At 35.5% G+C, this 15,831-nt stretch overlaps 1 protein-coding gene and 1 long non-coding RNA gene across 2 annotated transcripts in view; both read right to left on the bottom strand.

Moving 5' to 3' along the window:
* The window catches only part of LOC306866153, a 527,798-nt gene that overhangs the window by 397,703 nt on the left and 114,264 nt on the right, over positions 1–15,831 (bottom strand). The window lies entirely within an intron of this gene.
* LOC306865889 (leucine-rich repeat-containing protein 75B-like) overlaps positions 4,671–15,831 on the bottom strand; it is a 29,057-nt gene continuing 17,896 nt past the window's right edge. Inside the window, exon 4 of the mRNA XM_079410709.1 lies at positions 4,671–7,251. Coding sequence (XP_079266835.1) covers positions 6,678–7,251 — 574 coding nt within the window. The 3' untranslated portion in view covers positions 4,671–6,677. The remainder of the gene's footprint in view (positions 7,252–15,831) is intronic.

The raw sequence follows: 15,831 nt of genomic DNA, 5'->3' as shown, positions 1-15,831 counted from the left end.
GGCAAGTGGGCGTGTCTTAGCGACACGCATGTGTGCAGGCATCGGTTTGATGCAGAGACACTGTAGTGTATGGCAAGCCGTTTTAACTTTTATTCCTTCACATAATATGAATTCTTGATATGAACAATTCAGTTTTTACTAGTTAAAATGTTCATTCTTGATATCAGGAATTAGATTTATACTAGTAACAATGGCTATTTTTGATATCTGTAATTGTATTTTCACTAGTTAAATGTCACCATAGGCTGCCATTCAAAATCAATTGTTGATATCAGAAATACATTTTCAGATATCAGAAATGAACTTTGTCACTAGTGACAATTAAATTGTTGATATCAAGAATAGACATTTTTACTAGTATGAATTGTATTTCTTATATGTGAAATTGAAATTTCAACTAGTAAGAAATTAATTATTGATATCAACAATTGATTTTGAATGGCAGCCTATGGTGACATTTTACAGATATCAACAATTAGCATTTTAACTAGTGAAAATTTAATTCTTTATATCAAAAATAGTCATTGTTACTAGTAGAAATGTAATTCCTGATATCAAGAATTAACATCTTAACTAGTAAAAACTGAACTGTTCATATCAAGACTTCATATCCTGAGAAGGAATAAAAGTTAAAACGGCTTGCCATAGTAGTGTGACCCTAATGTTCTAGCAGAGATGAGGTATTTCACAATTAATCCTAACAAACCGCAGTTCTTAATACTTTAATACTCAAACACCATATGTTTCAAAACTCATATTAGCTGTCCGGTTATGTTTTAACATGTCAAGACAAGCCATTTGATCTCAGAATGTAGCCTATTTAGAACTAAATATTTAATAACATCCTTTGAATAATAAAGTAAATAGAGCATGCTCATCAACTTTCATAAATAAAATTAATTTACATTTAGTCATTTAGCAGACGCAACTTAGAATTGAGGACAATGGAAACAATCAAAATCAACAAAAGAGCAATTATATATGCACGTGCTATGACAATCTCAGTTAATTTCATATTTCAGGGTTGAACAGTTGGTTGTGAAAAAGTGTGAAAGCAGGTCATCTAGTGGCCAGATCAGCCTACTACAATTAAAATTAAGGAACCAGATTTCTTCTAGAAGCATCTCGGTCTCTGATTAATTTAAAATGGAATTTAATATAACAATTCTGTCTAAATTATTCATGTGAAATGTCTAAGCACACGGGTGAATTAGGGTAATTAATGCAATTTTGACTTCTGTTTCATATATTACCAAAACAATAAATCAAAATGTTATATCATTATGAAATCCCCAAGATTGTTCCCTATCTAAATCAGTAGACATTTTTTCAGATATTGTAATTAAAGGGGAAATGGCACATATATTAGTGCTCCTTGTGCTAAATCATTTAATAATTTGTGGATTTTCTAATATAGCTCATGCTCAAATCTGGGACTCTATTTATTGGGTTAGAAATAGTTGCATACCCATGTTTGCTTAATTAATTTAGCAGGCCTTCAGTGTGTTTGCTCTCTTCATCAGTTTGTCTAAAAACCTAGTAGCCTATATGTTCATATTGAATATTATATAACACAGATATCTTAAAATAATTTATTTTTAAAATGTCAGATTTCTGGCAGCAACAATAATAACAACCATGTAATGAAGTTAAAAAATGTCAAATTGGACTTACCGTAATAAAGATAGCAAAATTTCAGAAATGATTTTTAAAAAGATTTAAAATTTGGAACATGGAATAACTTTAAAACTTATAAAACTTATAAAACTTCTATAAACTTCTAATATTAAACTGTTTTCAATATTGAATATTAATATCAACAGAAATAAGCAGTCCTGGCCAGTCATAGACTCATCATGGGCCAGGATTTCATCGTCCTCTAGTCTCAAAAATTTGAATCTGGTTCTTAAAACAAATAATAATGCTGCATTATAAGATTACAAAATTACATTTATGGCATTTAACTTTTTTTTTAAATTGCACATTTTATCAATTGAATAACATAGTATATTTGACAGTCCCACATAATCAAAACTTGTCCCACTTTTGAAACCTCCTTTTATAAAGTGGGACGACAAACATTGTTTGTGACAAAGATTGTTAAAACACATTTATCATTGCAAAAATTGATGTACAAATAAATCCCAAATATAATTTTATAACAATTTAGAGCATTGTTTTATTTATAACAGATTTATATCCTTAACATTCATTTTGTCTAAATGCTATATCACTGTCATTTCAGTTAAATTTACGAGAGGTAGTTCCTGTTTGATGAGTTTCATGGCAATATTTCTGACATAATTTCCAGAAAGTCAAGTGATTTCAATAACTTGACACTCCTGCTTGAGTCATGTTCATTTTAATGTTGTTAAAGAAGAGATAAATGCACTGAAGCTTATGTGTCCCACATTAGTCAGTGTCCCACATTACACTAATCCACCCTATCACCTTTTATGAGTTCAGTGCAAAATGAGTTTCATGTTTAACATATAGTACAGATGTAAAATAATAGCTGAGAATCATGTGTGTTTTTATATGTGAATGAGTTACATTGTACAGTAACCGCAGCCTACAAAAGAGAAAATGCAGTGGTTTACATCCACATTCATGCTCTCTCAACCCTCAGGGAAAACACAGCCACACGACACACTTAAACTGTCTGTTTCTCACCCATCCCCCTTCTATCTATCTATCTATCTATCTATCTATCTATCTATCTATCTATCTATCTATCTATCTATCTATCTATCTGAAAGAGAAAAACAAAGTTCATACCATTCATGTTAGATTACAAGCAAGATTGTTTCTGATACAAGCGAAAGAAGGCAGAGAACATTTGACATCTGTCAATGTGAAGTTATGCATGATGTACTTGCCAAAGTAAACAAACCTGAGAAACAAGTGGGCAAGTTCATGAAATATGACTCCATTTGAAGACTTGTGACACAAATTCCCAACAGTTCGTTATGACGGTACTTCACCTTCAGCTCTGAAGCAACCTCAGTAAGAACTAAACCAACTAGTACAAACTGATAAAGTAAAAAAAACAAAAAAAAAAAACATTTAATTATGTTCTAATCTTTATTTGCAATCTTTGTAGTTATTTTACTTTACTAGGTCCTTTGTGTGTTAAAGTAAATAATTCCAACTGTTGTCCAATTGGGGGCGACATTGACCATAAAACGTGAACCTTCAGTAGCCAAAGTGCCAGCTTTTACTGTAAATGGAAATTGAGCTGAAGACAAGCTTTTTGCCATTACTTATCAGTCAAACGTTACCTAAAACATTCTTGAAACTCTTTAAAAATGTAAATGATTATGATAGTGTAAGAGATGGGAGTACAGACAGTTTTTAACAATTACATTTTTGAAGCAAAAAAAAAAAAAAAAAAAAAAATTTTTTATTTGTCACATACACAATTATACAGAGTATAACCAGCAGTGAAATGTGTGCTCTGCATTTAACCCATCCAAGTGTACACTCAGTAGTGAACATACACCCGGAGCAGTGGGCAGCCAACGCTGCGGCGCCCGGGGAGCAGTTGGGGGTTCGGTGCCTTGCTCAAGGGTCTCACCTCAGTCGTGGTATTGAGGGTGGAGAGAGTGTTGGTTATTCACTCCCCCACCTACAATCCCTGCCGGACCTGAGACTCGAACCCACAACCTTCGGGTTACAAGTCCAACTCTCTATCCATTAGGCCACGACTGCCCCCCAAAATACAATAGGAATGATAGTTTACTCTTTTATTGGAGCTATAAGTACCTTAAATATAGCTATATGATATTTTATATTAATATAAAACTAAACTGTACTTTTTATCCATTATTGATATAATTTTTTATTTAAATACAATTTTAAGTGTATCATGTATTTAAAGTAATGTAATCATCATTGGTAAATAAGGTTTGCTATTGAATATAGTAATTCACCGTGATAATTCAAACCACATGTGCAGATGTTGTGTCTGAATAAACCAAATTACACAGTGTATGTTACAGGAAATAGCAAGAAAGAGTTACACCAGTCTAGCTTAGTTTTCCCAGAATTTTTCTGGTCTTCCAGGAAAACTATAACATGCATGCTAAGTTTCATGAGGAAATTCCCTGGTGTCGTTATGATTTGGGTCTCAAGGCTTGTTTTTATTAAGCCCCTAAAAGGTGCAAGTAAAACCAGCAGACACTGACAGAGACCCTCAGAGACTTTTAATGCACCCCAGGGACAGGCCTGGACCAAAAAATATGAATTGTGCAACCAAGGTCATTGAAAGAAAGTCAAAGAGCAAACACATGGAGCAAATCAACCCCAAGTGTCTCAAAACACAGTTTACAGAGGCCAGTGAACTTGCATCAATCATACGGCACATCTGCACTTCAAACAAGACGACTGAAGCTGCTGTTTCCTGTCACTGTGTACAGTTAGAGAGTTGAACGCCTCAAAGGTCATTGACTTTTTCAGGGTAATCTAGAAACCAATAATCTAATCCAAGCCTACTACAGATGAGATTAAATCATATTTTCATTTAAATCACCTCTATAATCCAAACTGCTGTTAATCTGTTTAACCATATGATGCATTAATTATTAATGGAATTATTAAGGGGTAACAATCTTGCCTCATTTTGCTTCAAAACAAGAATATAATCATTCCCAATTTTTTTTTTTTTTTTTGAACAAGCATATTTAGTTACTTATTTAACACTGTTCTATTATTATAATATATGATTAAGGAGCTATATGAATAAAACAGTCCTACACAGCAGCATAAGATTTTTTTTAAATAAAAGAAAATAAAAAGATCATGAGAATACTACATTAGCGAATTAAAGCTCGGTATGTGAGGCAATCCAGCGGCTGCCTGTGAAAGCTGCCAGCTGTTGAAATTACTTATGGGGTCTCTAACTGCTAACACAGAGCACTGTTCTCATTAAGCAAACAGAGACACTCAGAAACCCTCAGTATTGATCACAGCAGCATGAGAAATGAAGAGAGGAAGAAAACCTTATCAAAACGAGCTTTGTACAGGACATCACTACAGACTGGAAAGCAGATACTCACAAGCTAAAATACTGTGGTAATACACCACATACAGTAAATACCATCTTATACGATTATGGAAACCATGGTCTTACAGTACTTTTTTTTTTTGACTCCCACAACCAATTCATCAAAGTTTAATTATACATCCCAGTACTTAGTGACAGCACTGCTGACTCCTGTAATTACTTACTGTACTTGAATTCTGGGAAACAAATTGTTTAGAGAAAAACACATTTGGCAGGAAAAAACTGGATAAATCCAGTTCCCGTCTAGCCTGTATCTCAAAAGCACGTTGTCAAATGCCATCTCACAAACACAATGTCTAGTCTTTTACAAACAGAGTTTATTTCACACAATAAGAACAATCATTCATTAGTGTTTATTATAAAACAGAAAGGAATAGAACATCCAGGTGCTTGAAGCAATTAGAGTCACACTGTCTGTGACATTTATACTAGAACTGAACACATTATCTTTGAACTACAAAGAAAATTTAGATGCTGGAGTCATAAACTTGACCAAAAAATAAAAAATAATAAAACAACTGGAGATGACCAGCCAACTAGAAAAGCCTGTCATTTAAAGTGCAAATCAGACGCGCGTCTGTAAAGGAAAAACCACCTGTGGAGCAAATGGCATCATAACAACTCAAAAGGTCACATTTACTGTCAAACACTCGTGCATTCGCACACACACGGCATTAATAATTAATAAATGATCTCGGTTACATCAAATTTGTTTAAAAAATACAAACCCTGGCATGAATCAAACTGGTTTTTCCTATAAAAACACTGAAATCAATTTCACTGTGATCATATAAACATGGTTTCTGCACTGATGAAACACTGCCAGGTGTTTATGTGTCTTGTAATGTCATCCCTTGTTGCAAACTGGATGCGATTTAATGAAAAATAATCATGTCGGTTGTGTGTCTCTCGGCTGCCTGTGTGTCCTGTTTAATGAGCTCTGTCTAAAGCTACATTTGCATCATAAGCCTCCACAGAAAAACATCACACACACACACACACACACACACATGCAAACACACAGACATCAGTATCTCTTCTAGCCCGCAGGAACTCCAGCAGCCTTTTTTCTCTCTTCTCTTCTCTCATCTCTCCTCGCTCTCAGCGCTCGTCTAATTGAGGCGAATCTACCCTGGACAAAAGCTTTCTCAGAGGAGAGCATTTGGCCGTATATCGTTCACAAGCCAAATGTGAAAGTTTCACATCAGAAGCCTGAAAGTTGCTGATGTGGGTGGCAAAGACTGGCTTGTGGTAATTGTTTTATGTCTTAGAAATTTGTCTCGTTCTGTTTTTTATATGTGGTCAGTTAGTATTTGACTCCAAATTTAAGTTTAACGTTGGAAACAACAGATTCGCTGGTGCTTTCTGCAGCAACTGGACTAAAGAATACAGTTTGTGGGAGTGAGGAACAGCTCCTGATCTTTCTTTTCCCCTTCCATTCTTTCAAAATCCCACCTCCAGGCACCTACTTTACATAACTGTTTTGTCTCATGGCACTCCATTTAGGTTTTGTGGGAATAGGGTGCTTAATGCTTTTACAATGTTGGACCTTTATTTGGAGTGTTAGAATAAGAAAAGAACAATACCAAACCACAAGGAACAGCAGAGTCCATCACCTTTCACAGTAATGCAATGTATTTTTCTCTTCTACACTCCAGGGCTCCAGCACCAGATGGTCTTCCAGCTCATCCTCTTCGTCCTCCTCTTCCTCGTCAAACACGCTGATTTCCTCAATAGAAGTCTCTAGGCAGTAGCTGCTGCCTTGACCCTCACTGTATTCGTAGATGGTAGGTAGGCTGCTTCTCAATCCAAAGCGTCTGCGTAGTGCAACCAGCAACGGCTGAGGCACAGTAAAGATGTCCACATTGTTGCCCAGATCCACCCAGGCCAAACTGGGAAACTTTTTGGTGTCCTTAACCACCTCTATCAGGTCTTTAAGGATGGCTACAGTCAGCCGGTTACCGTTGATTGCAAGGGTGGTGAGTTTGGGTAGCACTCCTAAGAATGGTAAAAGAAGTCTCAAGCTGTCATCTTGGAGCTCTGTGAAGCTGATGTCCACTGCCGTCACAGATGAACCATTGTTCTGAAGGTAGTATGCCACACGATGTAGATCACGGCCAGAAAGGGGGATACCAGACAGATCCACGGTATCGTTTGTTAATTTCTTTTTCAGTGTAGTTTTTAAACTGTGAAAGAAAAAATATAGTGTTAGCATATTACATTAAATTACCATGCTTATAATATTATTGTGTCAGTCATGATATATAAAAAAAATTATTCCATTATTTACTTACACATTGTTACAGAATAATGTGGAGAGCATTTTAGGGTAATTTTAAATAGCAATGCAATATAGGCCAGCCGCGGATAGTTGTAATGCACTGACAGCCAATCAGATTGAAGCATTTCAACAGGTGGCCAAAGAGCGGAAATGATGTCATAGCCAATCAGATTTTTTCATGCATTTATTTTTTATTTACCATTAATGGTCTAAACCATTATTTCATACAGCTTTGTGCTTTTTATAAAACAAAATTATAAAATGTAACAATATTTTAACAGTGTTTTAAATTTGTCTTGCCTTTTTGGATTACAAAGCAAAGTCTTATGAATAAATTATTAATATTAAAATAATAGTAGTATAACATTCCATGGTTATATTAAAAACATGAATGGTTATATGAAATGGCTTTTGAAATGTAAATAAGAGGCATTTAAATTGAACTCAAACTTAGTAATAAATAAGTATTATATATATAGACAATTGATTGAGTGATGGAATAATATAAGATGCACTTCGGACCTCAGAGGATGCCAACCCTCAGACAACATACAGAATTACCAAATTTTGCCATAAGTTAAATATATTAAGTTTCTACAATATATAAATATATTGTAGAAATTTAATTTCCTGTAAAGCTGCTTTGTAATGATTTGTATCGTAAAAAGAACTATACAAATAAACTTGAATTGAACTTATGTTAAATGAGCATTTAAGTAGTGTTTCCGAAACCACGAAACTGTAAAATATAAGTCCTATGAAGTAGAACACGGCACTCATGAAGCAATTTGTACATTTCAGTTGTTTTTATTAAATGCTTTAAGCACTTTTTAGTAAATATTTACTAACAAGATTAGTAAATATTGATCCAAAATAATGAAGTAGAAAGAAAAATTAATTTCTGACAATATAAACATATTACAATCTCACACTGAAAAATAAACAAATCAAACTATACAGTATATACATGAGGTAAATATTTCTAAAGGCCAAAATATTAAGAAATATATTTTTTTTCTGCCAACCATCTCTGTCTTTCCATCTCATAAAATGCAGACTCTTTAAACTCTCTCAGGGTCATCACTTTCTGAATGCCCTGAGGTTGGGTAAATGGAGGGGAAGAAACATATTTTTTTGCTACACCATAGGAAAGCCTGTGTGTATGTGAGGACTGATTGGACCCTGTTTCAGTTCCATTTTCCAAAATCTGCACAACCGACCAACGTGTCCAATAGATGCGCTGAGAATGCGTTGAATTAAACAACCGAGGCAGACCGCCGCTGTTTTCTTCCGGCGGTGGCTAAACACGGAAGAGCGCTAGCGGCCGAAAGAATATTGCATCTGTAGTGGTTTAGCACTACCATTGAGAATGAATGGGAACCGGTTTAAGGCCGGTTTAGGACCGGTTTCCCGGCCAATGCAACAGCAAGTTTTGATGCCTTCAAAATACCTAAAAATGGGCATGGAAGTCCAAGTAACAAGATTACAAAGTTCACAAAACAACACTGATAGCACACTTGTTCTCTTTTTGCAATCCACATGGAAGCAGATCTCATGGTTTTCGGTCAGTGTATCTTTTGGTCATTTGATTTTTTTTATTTAATATTGAAAGCAGAAAACGGCTCTTTTTAATTTTTTGCAAAAAACAAGAAATCGGCTTAATTTTTTCGTTCAAGGGTAGAAAAATGAATAAACAGCTTGAATATTCGATTTCTACATGTTGGCAGGAATTAAACGCCCTTTCTGCTTATTGGTCAGCCAAAGATCAAACCATGCCTCATCAGTTCTTCTGAAATTCTGCTGCTACAGTTGTTGCTTAATTGCAAATACATTTTTTTTTCATCAAACAACCAGACAAATGAATAGCTTGACACAACCCATACCATGATTTATTAGTCTATTAAAACGCCAAAATTCAAGGCATTGTAAATTGCAGATGGAAAAACTGCAGCAGTATGTTTTCTATATTTATACAATTTAATACAGTTAATATATATCACACGGTGCGTTCCAAACGGCATATATCGCCCTCCAAAGGGCACTTCGGAGTGAAAACAATTATGGCCACCATACTGAAGGGTCAAAGGGCCTTTCGGAATGAAGGATTTCGAAGGGTACAACTGATGGTCACTTCGGGCTCCCATGATCCTTTGCGCTGATTCTTTCCATGATGAAAGTTCATGGAACTCTGTGTGGGCACAGGAGGATGACGCAGAAGGGCACTTCAAGAAAAGTTGTTTGGTCCCTTACACCCTTCGAAGCTCTCAATCCGGAGGGAAAACCCTTTGAAGGGGTAGGGATGGGCATAGGGATGCGCTCTTCCGAATGGAACGCAGGGACAGTCAAATGCTTTGTTCCCGAATGAATCACCCATTGGAAAGAATCAGTTGAATCTCAATGACTGAATCTGTGCAAATCCTATTTGGAGAGGAAACAGTCAGCTGGCATCATGTCTGTCATGGAATGGCCTTCCCAATCTCCCGACCTCAACCCAATTGAGCTACTATGGGAGGAACTGGACCGTGATGTCCGTAAGAAGTGTCCAACCAGGGTGAATCATCTTTGAGCAATCCTTCAGGAGGCCTGGAGTAATATACAGTATCAAGTCAATGTTTGAATAAACTGACAGCTCGGATGCCCAGAATATGCAGAGCTGTAATAACTGCTAATGGTGGATATTTTGATGAATCAAATTTTTTTTGTAATAAAATAGGTTTTCGTAGTTTGTGTTGTCCCTTATCAGTGCAAAATTATGTACAAATGATAAAGGATTCATGCCAGTATTGTCCAAAACCCCACTTTTCTAGGGCGTTTTCAAACTTTTGGAGGGCAGTATATATATATATTTGCTCCTTTTCCATTTTGCATACTTGTACTTTTATTTTCAGTACTTAAGGATGTTTAATATTAAAAATATACTTTACATACTTAAGTACAATAAATATAGCATACTTTAAGACTTTAATCAAGTAATATTCTAAACGGTGACTTCAACTTCTACCAAAGTCATTTTCTGGTAAGATATCTGTACTTTTACTTGCGTGTGCACTTTCAGGTACTTTATCCACCACTGCTTTAGGAAAAACAGCCTTAGATATAAAAGCAAAAACACGCCTACACCATTCTAAGAATTATTACAGTACATGAATCATGTGACAGTATATTACATTTGACTTGATCCCCGTAAAACATATATTACTCATTCAAACATCAGTCATCATTCAATCTCAAAATCCATGTGACTTAACCAGTTTGTTTTCTCAGATAAAGGTCAGAAAGAGACAGGCGACAGACTGCCAACTGTTTCTAACAGTGATGCCCAATGCTGTTTGTGATGTGCAGAATCTGCACAGCGCCTGCATTTCCCCCTCTGTCACTGCACATTACCAATCAGGACGTCCTCCGAAAATCCATATATGCAAAGCCGGAGCAACAAAACTGAGCAGCCTCAGTTAAAAGCTTATTTCAAAGCACCACCACCAAATCATGCACAGTACTTTGGGTTTTGGATTAGATTCTCTTAGACTCACAAAAAAAGGGAGAGAAACATGGAAATTGAATGTATGGATGGATGGAAAGGGTTCAATGAGTCATTGTTCTTGCCTAGAGCGGTCACGTTGACAAGCAAGTCAGGGCTGTCAGAAAAAATTAGTGCACACACCAAAAAATGGAAAACTGTGGAAACTCGGGCTGACGGAGTTGTTTGCTAATGTGTGTGGTTTGCTACTGCAGCTCCCCCATATACTTGTGTGCAGATTAAGTAGTTGACTACACAGCAGCCAGGGGGCAAGGTTGTCAATTCCTAAAAATAATTGTAAATCAGCTTTGAAGACAGACCAATTCTTTGCATTAAATCGACATCGAATAAAGACTCCTATGCATGAGCAACGGCTCCATGTGCACTGACTACGCTTTAAATTAGAGAGCTGACAACTGAACAGGAATGCAGCTCCCTTCTTCATTCACCCTGCAGCACCCCACCCCTCTGCAGTGGGGAAAGTCCATCTGCTTCTCCTCTGCCTGGCATGATAGCATTACATTCAGAGGGGCTTTTGCTATGACTGCAGGATTTGGACTTCCTACGCTGTGTTCTTTATTGTTCTGAGTTTGGGCTTGTCTGATTGGATTAAGGGCTTTCCTACAGGGGCTGCCTAGCACTGTTCTGCGTAGGAACCAGAGGTCCAGGCAAACAAAATGCACGGATCAGCCCTTTTCAAAAACAACACTGTGTGTTGGTGTCATAGTCGTGAGGAAGGGTGCTGAGAGATCCTTGAGTTGGTGGGATGGGGGTGGAATGGATGGGGTAGGTAGCAGACTGCAATCCAGATTTGGCTGCCCATCTGCAAGGTAACATGGCAGCGCTTATCCTGGTTTAGGCTCAATGCATTCTTTATCGTTTATCTCTGGGACTTTATTAACATGGGCTGCTGACATTGTTGTTAAGACTGAACTTTAGGTAAAGTGGCAGGGTTATACATATGGTGAGAAATTAATAAACCGTGGTATTTAAATGGTACTTCTAAGAATGTCATGGTATCACCCTGGAGGTCAAGGTTGGCTGGTTATGTTTGGCAGTTAGCCCCTGCTGGTTGAGTTTGGAACTACACGATTAACTAGGTCAATCAAACATTGACAAGCAATCAAAAATAGCCTATTCTGCTACAAAATAAAAGCAATCTAAATAAAAATAAATAAATAAATACATATATATATATATAAAATATATATATAGTATTATATTAAAAATATTTTAATATTATTTTAATATAATATTTAATTATATTTTTCAAATTATATGTGTGTGTATATATATTTATATATATAAAGTTTTGGTTTGTACAATTGATGTGCACATAAATCCTAGATTAAGGAGAAATTGTGAAATTTGAAAGGTGATTTTCAGGGTTATATATAAGGTCAGTAGACAAAACCGATCAATGCATTGATTAAATGAACTATGGTACAATCTAGAATCTATGGAGGAACTGAACAAGCTGCTTAATGAGAGATCTACTGGCTCTAATTGCATCGTACATCCACTCTGCCCTTTGGGATACTGACATGTTTTCACCGAGAGCTTACATGACCTATCAAATGCAATCTCAAAAACAGCTTGGTACTACAAGGAAACAAGCATTAAAACATAACAGACTGCCACATATGACACATTCTGAATTTTTTTTGTCCAATTAAGTTACTTGACTGATTAATTAATAACATAAATCATATGCACCAAAATTTGCTGGAAAAAGCCCCCAAAATAAAACAATTCAAACAAATTTCATTACGGTGGCAGGCAATATCACTGAATAGACATTACAAAAAGTTAATTGCACTACATTAACATTAAATGGACAGCCCTAGTCCTTACATTTCACTACTGCACCTTCATTTCCACCAAACACATGCTTTAATTTGCTAAAGATGTACAGTGCGTCTTCTGCAAAGTAAAATGGGTTGACTAAGCAACCCTGAGATGTACATGCAGAGCTTCAGCAGCACTTCTCATCACACACTGACTTGTAGGTAAAACCTATTTAAAAACCTGTCAGTGCAGATCTACATACCACGCCACCATGACTCAAAATAACGTTGTCAAAACTCTCTTCAGATGATTTCTCTACCAAGTCCTGACGACGTGGCAGGTTTGAAGGCCCATTTGCATTAATATTGCCTCATACTGACACTTTGACATATGCTCTATATATGCTTATGTCTCTGAGACTTTATTTAGATTTAAAGGCACGATGTGACGCGAGGTGCCTCCGCTGAACGGACAGTCTAAGTCACATTTTTTGATTTGTCCCTCTTCTCCAAGGGCTCTGAATCTGTCCCGGGATGATGTTTGTGGTTATACTGTGAGCTTTCTGTGGGTAGTAATCAGTTTTTGTCTCTCTTCAGTGCCACATACGTACACATTTTCCCAGCAATCTTAAATGTGAACTGCACAGAACAATGACTTTCCAGTTGGCTAATCCCATTTCAGTACTGGTGAGATAGTCAATGCTATATATATCAATGTGGATAGTAGACAGAAAACTCTGTGTAAAAGCTGCAAGGGCTCTCTGTATTATTTGCTGTTGTAATTCTCAAAATATTAAATCCATAATTAAACCTTTTAGCGAAATACTTGCACTTATTTTTGTTGATTTCTATTGATTTACTCTAGTCTAAACCCATTTTTTGCATAAACATTTTTGTATTTTTTTTAGATGTAATTATAATTAATTAATTATATATATTTAAATTACATGTAAAAATGACTATAACAAAAAAAACAGAATATTATACTCAAACACACACACATTTAAAAGATATAAAAAAGACAAGTATAAATATATACTCACACTCATTAAATATATTTAATTACTTAAATAATAAAATATGAAAAGAATAATTAACTGTAAAACTAGCATTGCATTATGTTATTATATAATATATATACATATACTATATATATATATATATATATATATGTAAACTCTAAATATATAAAAATGATATAACACACACACACACACATATAAATATGCATAAAAACAAAACTTAAAACATCTTAAGTTTGTTTTCTGTTCAAAACTTTTATTAGTTAGAATCTCAAAATGTGGAGGGGAAAATGACGTGAACTGTTATTGAATCACACAGAAACAGCTCTTTACTTGAAATTATACACAGCATGCAAATTTCCCTGCAGCAAAACACTCTACATACCTGATTGAACTGATTAATAAATTTATACAAGCGAGTTATGATGCACACACACACACACAGGCCCCATGCTATGAAATTAATTGACCCTTGATGAATCTTATTTGGTGCCAAGACTTGTTCAATCAAAAGTGTGTAAACAGAACTGTGGGCTTTAGTATATGTTTCAGTCCCAGCACAGCTGAGAATCTACAGTGATGTTTACTAAAAATAATCATGTAAGATACTGGCCTGTCATAAAACACACACCTACCAAAAACAGCCCCCATTGCCCTCAATCTCTCAATCATCCCACCTCTCGCTTGTTGTGTGGCACTGTGAGTTGATGCCAACCTGCTTTAATTAGCCGTCAGAAGGCCACTGTGGGCTTAACGGTGAGTGTTAGACTGAAGTAGTGCCAATTCCTGGAGCAGCTAATCCTGCTCAACACAAACACACTATCACATGCGAGATCCCTCCAACAAGAGCGATCTCAGGACATCGCTGCCTCTCCATGGGGTTTCACCTACATGGATTTGAGCGGCAGCTTCACCAACTGAGCCAGTGGAAAACTCACGCTACGTGCTAATGTGAAAGGAACGTTACGGATTAGGGAGGAATAGGATCAAAATGAAAACAACTAAGAAATTATGTTTTGCATAAAGCAAGTTAAGCCATGACCTTTTCTTTTGTACCAATAATTTCAAGACTATTAGACACATTTTCCCTCAAATTAGAATTACTGTAATATTATAAAAGAATTAAATAATGAAGAATATAAAAAGGTTATAACATGAAATCAAGATACACCAAGATAAATGGTACCATTTTTTCTGTACTCTCTCTCTCTCTCTCTCTATATATATATATAGACACACACACACACACACATATATATATATATATATATATATATATATATATATATATATATATGAAGAGTTAATTTGCAAAAACAGATAACTCCGTTTTTAACAATTTTCAAAAAACATGTTTTTTCATTGTGAATTCTAATTAATCTCAATCAAACTGCAGCTGGGTTATTTTGATTAGTTTAAAAAATAATAATTAAAAAAACAGCTAAACACATTAAACACATTAAACACATTCTCCATTATATTCTCATTACTATGATACTATAAATAATACATAAAAAATGTAATTAAATTTATCACTAATTAGCTTAAACAACTATGCCAGTGGACAATACATGGCACTTGCTAATGTGTGAAAATGGATTAAAAAGCATATAATAAGTAATCTTGATAAAGCAGAAAAGCTAGAGTTTAGCTAGAAAAAAGTTAGAATTTAAAAGTTCATATAAAAGTTCATAAACAAGGTTTAGCAATTTCATATTACTTATCAGACTGATTGTTCCTAGAAACTCCAAGGAAGACCCATTTCCAGCATAATCGCGGGGTGCTTTCAATGGTGCAGTAATTTAGATGAAAGGTTTGTCTAATTATACACAAAGATAGGCCCGATTTGAATCAGATTATAAAACATCCCCTTGCCCTATTTAGAAGTGTAGTAGTGTTATATTTGCAGCCATTGAAAGAGCTCCCCTTTGATAAGAGCAAAGAGTAATGATAGCAATAATTACAATGATGATAATAGCACATGATGTGTGTTATAGCATGGTGCTCCTAAAAAAGACTGATGAGGAGCGCTGCTCCCTCGTATCTTCAAAAAAGACACCTTAAATCAGAGCTCAAGCTCAAACCCTGATTGCCGCTAATACTACATGCTTGTATGCATTTCTAAGCATGAGTCTAATGCCTGCAACTCCTTTCTATCT

Source organism: Barbus barbus, assembly GCF_936440315.1.
Source record: "Barbus barbus genome assembly, chromosome: 47".
Taxonomy (NCBI): Eukaryota; Metazoa; Chordata; class Actinopteri; order Cypriniformes; family Cyprinidae; genus Barbus; species Barbus barbus.
This window is presented reverse-complemented; position numbering and strand designations above follow the sequence as displayed.